Raw genomic sequence first — 9,830 nt, forward strand, 5'->3', positions numbered from 1 at the left:
TTAAATTACTTTATGTGTTGCGAGGAAGCTTAACCTATAATGAGTTGTCAAAATGCAATTGATTGTTTAAACTGAAACTAGAAATGTAAAGTGCAATATTTCTTCAAATCTGACAAAAAGTTTTCCGTTGAACAAATCATCAACTTTTAATTTGATATGGAACTTGTGACCAAATATTTGCTTATTTGCACCTCCAGCAGATAGGAGGCCACATCACTTTTTAATGTGGACAAGCATTTCTGGCCCACTGGTAAATGCATGTCGAAAGTTAGTACTTTCTCTGATTCTTCATTATACATAAAAATGCATTTGAATACGTGGCTCTTTGAATATTATATAGGGACCAAGCAGTAAGGCAACAGGACACAGGAGAAGTTTAAAGAAATGGGGTTTTATATTTACATAAAAATTAAACATGAAACATTATAAACAAAAAATCTCTGATACTAGTGATAATTAAGTATTAACTGTTTAGAATACAACCAAACACATTATGATTAACCAAACTGTATTGGGAACAGATATTGAAATGAGGGATCATCTGTGGATCGCCCGCTTCGCTCTGCACCGTGTCTCTGAAGACTTTGGGGTTGTTGCCTCGTTGGATGCTAAACCCATTGAAGGGAACATTGGTACATCAGGCTGTCACAACAACTTTAGTTCCAAGGAGAGGAGGAACAAAGGGGGATTTCAGTATATACACCACTGAGATACATGCCAACCATCTTAAATACCCCTATTCCCTGCTCTGGTGGACAGCATAATAGATGTGATTAATCTAATCTGTTCTCTGTAAAAGTACATTGAAGAGGCAATCAGGAGGCTGAGAGCAAGCGTCACTCAGCACCTCTGTGTCTATGATCCACACGATGGCGCTGACAACATGAGACACCTCACCAGTCAATGCTCTGCCTCCATTTTTCATGACTTCTCTTCAGTGGTAGACTACTGTCAGAGGTGGGAGAAGTACTCATATCTTGTACTTAAGTAAAACTAAATTTGCCAGAATACTCTGTTAAAAGTAAAAGTCCTGCACTGACAAAGGAAAGCTAATTTTAATTAATGGAGCGAAGCCTGCAAGCTAGTTCAGGCAGTCAACTCGAGAACCAACGATACATTAACACGTGACGCGATTGTCCCTCTTACAATCAATCAAACACATTCTCCTTAACTTGCCACTCAACTGCCAGATCTGCCTGCCTCTGCCTCGTTAATGCTGCTGCTGCCACTGTTCAGTTGCTACTGCATGCGTTTATGTTCCTGCTGTTGTGTTTCACGTGCTGCTGCTCGCCTGCCCCAGCTGCCACCCCAGCTGGGGGGCACCCCAGCTTCCACCTGTAGGCTCTGGGGGATAGTTATATAATCATCACTCAATGTTCTATGTACATCTGTGGAGTAATGAGGTCTGAGCCTATAGACGCCAAACTCAAACTATATGCTGCTTCTAATAAACATTAAGAAACACGTGAGTTGTCTGACTGAATTTTCTATACTGCAGGGTTGCTTGTGAATTTGCTCCAGGTGAAACTAAAGTCTTATTTAAGTGATACAATGTAATATCTTTAATAAAAATCTGCAAGTAACTAAAGGTAATAATTAAATGTAGTGGAATAAAATTACACTATTTAACTCAGAATTGTAGTGGGGGAGTACAAAGTAGCAAAACAATTGAAATGTACAAGGCCCTCAAACATTTTGTAAATACTTAGTTAGGCCTACTTTATACCACTTACTGGCAGTGGCGGCCAGCCCATAGGGGCGCCAGGGGCGCCGCCTCCCCTCTTCCCACATGTTTGATTGTCATTGTGTACTGTTGCCTCAGGTTCTTTTGGCGGGAAAAAAATGAAAATGCCTTAATTGCTGTAATGCACTGTTACACTTTTGTCTTACATGTGAATAAAAATATTTAAAAAAAAAAAAAAAGATTATTTTTATTTTTAATGAACAAGGTAAATATTTTATCGTTGGTATCAGTAAAATGTATAATCTACAATAAAATCTCGTTTAAAATTGTTTTACGATGTCTAAAGTAAGTCACATGTTTCCTGCCTGGCCGCAGCGAGTATCATTACCCTCTCTCGTCCCGTGGTAGAAAGGTATGAGGTGTGACTTGTGCCAAAGAACGAACTCACTGAGCTCACTAAAGTGTCGATCGCCGTGGCTATGCCGCAAGAGAAGTAACGTGACACTCTCGTCGCCACCTCTCTCGTCTGAGAAGCTACGTGACGTCTGCGTCTGAAGTTACTTTACTTTGACCAAATAACCCAGTAATGTTACAGCTACGCAGTTGCTGTTCAAGCGAGACTCTATTACAATATAGTTTTGGTATTAAAATAATGTTACACCCCTTGTATGCCCTGAATGCAAAAACAACCACAGACAAGAATATATATTTAAATATGTATTGTTTTATGTTTAGTTGACAAAATAGTCACTGTGCTACATTTTGCTGCACTCATGCATACATCTGAAGACAAGAGTTGTGTCCGCCTTTGGCCACAAGGGGGAGTATTGTATATTTATATTTTGTATAGATGTTGCAACAATACAGAGCTTTGGCAATACTGTATGTAAATATGCATGCTAATAAAGCTTTGAATTGAATTGAGAGATACAATCCTTACGGAGGCGAGACGTAAGTCATTTACGCGCTAATGCACACGCACGTCATTCACACGCTTATCATATGATAGGACTTTCTAAGCTACGCCGCCGCCACGTGATCGCATACTTTGGGCGCATACTTTGGGCGCACCTATGATACGTCGCCGTGACGTCTGACGTCTGACAACGTCGTGACGCCGCCTGTATTGTACGTCAACCCATTCAAAATGGATGGAGGCGTTGGCGTACGTTGACACGTCAGTGCTCCGCTCAGTTAGCTTAGTTATCTGTTCTTTGGCACAAGTCACACCTCATAGAAAGGAGCCCTCAGCCAGAGCAGCAGCAGCCAACAAGCTGACTGTTGCTATCTGTAAACTATGCCGCCGAAACATAATTTCAGTCAATCAGCGTCGTCAGATCTGATGCTCAAAGGGCGCCCTGTCAGCGCCCTGGCCTGTGTGTCTGTGAGTTGTTTGGACTCGTATCCAAGGTGACGCTACAGTATAGTTGATGAGGATGGCTGCGCCTGCAGGTGGAGACTCCGGTGCTATAGTGGATCGCCGTAACTGCAGATTAACATTGACATGCTTATTGCAGTTATAAGTGCAATGCCTGTGGCACAAATCTGATAAGGTCAGAAATCGGGAGGAATGCGGGAGAAGGCAATGAAATCGGGAGTCTGACACACACACACGCACGCACGCGCACGCACGCACGCACACACACACACACACACACACACACACACACACAATGTTCGTATTTAGTCTCCTCATTTTAAATGGGAATTAGTGATGTGTTTTGAACGGCTCTTTGGTATGAACGAGGGGAACCGAGTCGTACTGGGTGAGAGCCGTTCTTGTTATCGTTCAATCGTTAGTCCGCACTCACTGCCTGCCAAAATCCAGTCGCCTGTTAAAAAGCTTGATTTTGTTCCCCAAACGTATTCTGTGAAGACCCGCCCCTACTCTGATTAGTAGGATTCAGCAGGAGGAGTGAGGTGGGGTGGGTCTTAACGGAATACGCGAGAGAGAGAAGTCATAACAAGTGGTAGGCTACAGGACAGGTAGACGACGTGTTTTTCGGATGGAAAATGAGCCAAACGCGAAAACGCAGCGCATTTGGATGCACTTCAACCAAAACCCAGGCAGTGATAGAGCGCACCATTTGTAAAGGCAAAATATCCTTTAAAGCAGGGTCAACAAATGATCTCCATCGCCACTTAAAAACAGAGTATCTAATATTAAGAGTTGCGTGAATTTCATTCAAGGCAAGGCAACTTTATTTACTTAACACATACGGAGGGTAAATTCAAAGTAGTACATTCACGGACATGAATGACATGGATATGGCGCCACCTTGTGTCGTGTTTACAAAGCAGATTATTGACATTAGGTCTGGCAATACAGTCAATCATTATCCTGGTGAATATTTCACAGACAAACCTAGTAACCCCGCCAAAAAAACGTGTCTTTGAAAGGCTCTTTTGAACGGCTCTTTTGAAAGAAACGGAGCCATAAGATCCGGCTCCCTTCAAAGAGCCATAAATCCCATCACTAATGGGAATTAAATCATTTGAGTGTTCCCAAAGCACCAGTGTTCTGAACAGTGGCGGATTTAGGATTGTAGGAGATCCGGGGCTTAGCCCAGGAGTTGTTGGGGGGTAAAGTGCTATTTTTTTACAAGTGGGGGGTGGACCGAACATCCTTGAGGGGGGTCGTCGCCTCCTTTAGGGGGGCATGCACACCCGGAATATTTTTTTTTTAATATTGAAGTCAAAAGCATCAATCTGGTGCACTTTGAGAGCAACATTAACCCTACCTTAATAATACCTTAAAGCTGACAAAAGGCACTGGAGAACACTTATTCATTAACATCCTTTAAGGAAGCAAACTAATGCCTTAACTCACTCAAATACAGTTGTTTACTTATTTCGGTGAAACGAATGTGCGTAGAGTTTTATAGGATAGTCTCACCTTGATTCTGGCGCATTGCTTATCGTTTTATAGATATATTCTCATCCACCATCTTTGTTTGTGACGTAAAGAGTGTAAGAGTCACGTTTCTGAATCGGACACTCTGAGTGGATGCAGACACAGCCAATCGGAGTCTGATTCAGAGGGTTGCCTGTCAGTTCCGTTGCCTGTCAGTTCCGTTGCTATGGTTCCATTGTTAAGTGTACTGAAACGAGAGCCGGTATAATTCCAAAACAATATATGAATTGGAATATGTTATTTTAGTGTCTTAAAGGTAGACTGAGGTATGAAGGGTTAACGTTACATCTTAGGATAATTTTTAGTCATGTTCTGTATACATACTAACATATACGGGTATAATTAGTGTGGTTACTCCATGTTTACTAGCTATAACATTAACATTACATCATTCTTTTTCACTTCTTACTCAGTCAGCCAGAGTCCAGATATCACCATTAGATTCACAAACCTGAAACATCCTCAATTTTTTCACTACTAGTGATGACATTGTTGTCAGCTGCTGATACTATTGCTGCTGCAGCAGCTTGTGGCGCCTTTTTCAATGAAAATAACTTTCTAATATCCATAACTTTATAGGCTATTAGCAAGGCCGGATTAGTACCTCCAGGGGCCCCTGGGCACTGAGCACTCATGGCCCCCCCCCAAATCCACGTACCAACAAGTAACACCACGCCTACCCAATCCTACCAACATGACCAATATTTAGAATTTTCCGTCAATCTGGCATTTCAAATCACACACCTATTTGTCAAAAGCAGGGACGCAGCCACATATACCTCATTCACACCAACGGTGTTTCAGGGCCGGTTCGGAGCTGGAGCTTGAAAAGCACCGGGTTTTCCTGTTCACACCGCAGCGGAGCAGCCTCTTAGTTCCGGAATCCGGTTAGTTTCAAGCACCACATTTTTTTCCGGCTAGAGCTAAAGCACCGCATACGTCACGCTTACGTCGAGGCGGGGCAGGGGCGGGATCAACTCCTGAACAACAACAAAAAGCCCATGTTTTATCCAGTTTGTACACAACGATGGAGAAACTTAACAAGCAGCAGTGGTCCACTGAAGAGACCAGTTACCTACTGGGAATCTGGTCTTCCGAAGAGATACAGATGAAGCTGGAGCACAATCGGCCATTGTTGTTGTTGTCGGTGTGAGCTGTGAGGGGTTTCCGCGCGGTTTGGCTTTATGAAGCAGGCACGCAAACGGTTACGTCATGACACAAACGATGACGCAGCACCAGTCGGACTCTGGGCGGTGTGAAAAGAGCCGGAGCTAAACCGAAGAACCGGTTCTGAATTTGAAAAGCTCTAGCACGGAGCTTGAACCAGAGTTGCGTTGGTGTGAATGAGGTAATAGTCCAACCAAAGTAGGTCTAGCCTTTTGCCCTTTCAGTCAAAAATCACAAGACAAAGATACAATGGATAAGATCTCAAGACAGTGTGTGGCTCAAGAAGACCTAGGTTATATCAATCAAAACCTCAGAACAGCACCCCACTTAATGCCAACATATGACTGGCTGGCTGTACAAGTACACAAGGAGTTATATTTGTCACAAACATCGAGAGTTACAAAAGTAAAATATGTAGTGAAATTGTGTGGTTGCTCAAGGGTGGGGCTGTGATTCGGCTATACACCGCCGCCGCGTAGTAATAAAGTTGAGCGCATACATAGTGAGACCTACAGTACAGAGACCTACAGTAATTTGACCCTATGGAAAAGCTGTGTTATTTATGGCGAAGTGTGAGTGTCATTTAAAAGAATGTATGATGAGTGAGGTTGTGCCCGAAAAAAAAAAAAAAATATATATATATATTTTTTTTTTATCTTATCACTGAGGGCCCTCTTTGCTCAAGGGCCCCTGAGCACTTGCCCAGGTTGCCCATATGGTTAATCCGGCCTTGGCTATTAGCTTAAAACTCGTCAGGCACTAGCAGAGCCATATGGCGCTGGGCACTAGGAAGGATCCCTTCTTCTTCAGGGCAGGGAAGGCTACTCAGTACGCAGGGTACTGTCCCGCAGAGGCTGCCTCTCTGGTGGACTCCGGTACTGCACATTACTCCCGAGACGTTTAAAAAAAAAAAAAAAAAAAAGTATTATTTAAAAAAAAATTTTTTTAAGTGAAACATCCGGGGCTTTTCAGAAAACATCCGGGGCTTGAGCCCAAGTAGCCACCCCCTAGCGCCACCACTGCAGTGTCTCTCACGTCATTGTATGTTTTGTGTGTTATTTGTTGAATATGTTTAATTTTTTCTGTTCCTTCGGATGGATGGGTTAATCAATGAAAAAAGGCCAATAAAAAGTTGTTTTTAGAAATATAAAAGTATGAAAGTTAAAAATACAAATAACTGTATGGCAAGCAGTTTATAATGCAAAACAGGATATAGGTCATTGTTATATCCACAAAAACAAGGTCAGGAATTGGGATCACATAGGTAATTATGAACCTGATGGATTTGCTCTACCTTGGTTTATCCCATAGCCTTATTCATTTTCTATTTATAATATGTATTTTCGTATAAACTAAGATTTATAATATGTATTTTCGTGATTTCATTCCTTTATCATAGGGCGACTGTGGCTGTGAGGGAGTGTGGTCGTCTTTCAACCAGAAGGTTGTGGGTTCGATCCCAGCCCATGCAGTCAACATGTCGATGTATCCTTGGGCAAGATACTTAACCCTGAGTTGCTCCCGATGGCATGGCCAACGGTGTGTGAATGTGTGTGAATGTTAGGTCCTAGAGTAAGGTACACTGCTCTGTATGAATGGGTGTGAATGGGTGAATGACATGTAGTATGTAAAAGCGCTTCGAGGGGTCTTAAAGACTGGATAAAGCGCTATATAAGTACAGTCCATTTACCATTTACCATTTATTTCACTATTCAAAAAAATCGAATTCTATTTAATTACATTCTCTTTTGGATACTTTTATTTGCCTGTGCTTTTACTGTATGTGCCTTTCATTGCAGTGCTCAGTCCTAAGTCACAATAGAGCCACTAATGGCACCTATTGAGTGGGAAAGTGACTTGGAACATATTTTGAAAAATAGAGGTAATATGAAACAGTGACGCTCAAAGAAAGTAAAGATAATGTGAAAGTTCTCTCCTCGCTGCGCGTCTCTGCTGTGCACTCAGCAGTGAGTAGCCTACAGCTGGTGATGCCTGTGGTCCCTGCAAATATGCTCTGCGCTCGGAGCTTCAGCAAAGAGCAGACTGGCTGGAGCAGGATGCGCGCTTTCCACTCTAATTGATTCCTTTGTTTTTGTCTGTTAACACCGAGCATATGTGGATTTATAGTTTTTAAGTTTGAATATGACCGAACACGGGACCAGGCAATGAATAACACAACCGGCTTGGCATTAGCAGAAGGTAGCCGGAAGGATTTACCGGCGCTCCGAGCTTTGACCGGCTCCCTCCTGGCGCTGCTTATAATTTGGACGCTTTTCGGCAATTTAACGGTGTGCGCAGCCGTTTGTCGCTTCCGCCACCTGCGCGCCAAGGTAACCAACATCTTCATCGTGTCCCTGGCTCTATCGGACCTCCTAGTCGCCGTGCTGGTGATGCCGTGGAAAGCAGTGGCTGAGGTGGCTGGTTTCTGGCCGTTTGGAGGGTTCTGTAAGCCCTGGCTGGCCTGCGACATCATGTGCTCCACGGCCTCCATCCTCAACCTGTGCCTCATTAGCGTGGACCGATACTGGGCCATCTCCAGCCCTTTCCTTTACGAGAGGCGCATGAACAAGATGCTAGCCTCTGTGATGATCGGAGTGACCTGGACTGTGTCAGTGATAATCTCCTTTGTCCCCGTGCAGCTGGACTGGCACCGTACGGAGATAGGTGATCCGGCTGGGGAGGCTTTTGCGCTTAACGCTAAGGGTGTTGATGGGAGATGTGACTCCAGCCTGAGCCGGACTTACGCCATCTCCTCCTCCCTCATCAGCTTCTACATCCCCGTGTTTATCATGATTGTCACATACACGCGCATCTATCGGATAGCCCAGCAGCAGATCCGGATTATTTCCTCCCTAGAGCGTGCAGCGGAGCACGCGCAGAGTTGTCACTTGGACGTACCCGAACTTTGTTCTCACCTGTGCACTGAAGTCGGTGCCAACTCATATCAGTCTCCTATAAATCACAATCCTGATGCTCAGCCCCCTAATCGGTCTCACCGGGAGCTCAAAGTCTCCATCAGAAAAGAGACGAAAGTTCTCAAAACTCTCAGCATCATCATGGGGGTTTTTGTTTGCTGCTGGTTACCGTTTTTTATCCTGAACTGCGCTCTGCCCTTCTGTCCCGGACCAGAGGAGCCTGTGGCGCTGCGGGGCCCTTGCTGCGTCAGTGAGAAAACCTTCGACGTCTTCGTGTGGATCGGCTGGAGCAATTCGTCTCTTAACCCGGTAATCTATGCCTTTAACGCGGACTTCAGAGACGCCTTTTTTCGCCTGTTGCGCCTCCGCGGACAAGGCTGCTGCTCCACGATGAGCGCGGCGGTGGAGACGGTGATGGCGAGCAACGAGGCCGGACACCTGAAGCCGGAGAGCCCGCTGAACATGAACCAGGAAGTCTATGCCGTGAAGACCAGGGGCAGCGAGGACAGTGGGAACACAACGGTGACCCTGTTATATCTCAGAGGAACCACCTCTGAGCAGGTGATGGACACTGAAGAAAGTAAAGACAACCACAGACTGACGCATATACCGATATAAATTAAATGAGCGGGGTCAGGGAGCAGGAACAATATGCAAAGAAGGAAGATAGTGTGAACATCCAACCCCTGCTGAAGTAGATAAGAGGCATCGAGCAAAGTACATTTACTCCAGGTCATCCAAACAAACATCCATGTGAATACAAATAAACTAAACAAAATTGTTTCATAATTATTTATTTTTTCAAATCCCCCATTATCCACAATTTTACCATGCAGAAACAGGTGATGTATGAGTAACCTCCTTTTGTCCGATATAGCAAAGCTTAGTTCACATGGAGGATGTTTACCCAACAGGCTTTGTAAAACGCATTAACACATTTGTGAGCTTGCGTCAATTCAGTGTTACATTGCATTTCAGCGGAAGGACTGCTTCACATTTACCTCAGCACAACAAACAGACGGGTTCCGATCTGGGTAAATAAAACAAGGCCATACGCACATTTAAGAGACAATTTAAAAATAATTTTAAACTTAAACCATTTGAAATAGGTCACCCATTTTGTTGGAAAAGCACTCCAGCTTGACCAGTG

The 9,830-nt window shown here is 44.0% G+C and overlaps 1 protein-coding gene across 1 annotated transcript; it reads left to right on the plus strand.

Moving 5' to 3' along the window:
- Positions 1 to 7,930: 7,930 nt before the first annotated feature.
- LOC307024900 (D(1) dopamine receptor-like) lies at positions 7,931 to 9,298 on the plus strand (the record flags this gene model as incomplete). The annotated part of the gene is made up of 1 exon (XM_079659380.1): positions 7,931 to 9,298. One exon carries the CDS (start codon positions 7,931 to 7,933, stop codon positions 9,296 to 9,298), a length of 1,368 nt encoding a protein of 455 aa, XP_079515506.1.
- Between the last annotated feature and the right edge of the window lie 532 nt (positions 9,299 to 9,830).

The sequence above is a fragment of the Notothenia rossii genome (genome assembly GCF_949606895.1).
Source record: "Notothenia rossii genome assembly, chromosome: 1".
Taxonomy (NCBI): Eukaryota; Metazoa; Chordata; class Actinopteri; order Perciformes; family Nototheniidae; genus Notothenia; species Notothenia rossii.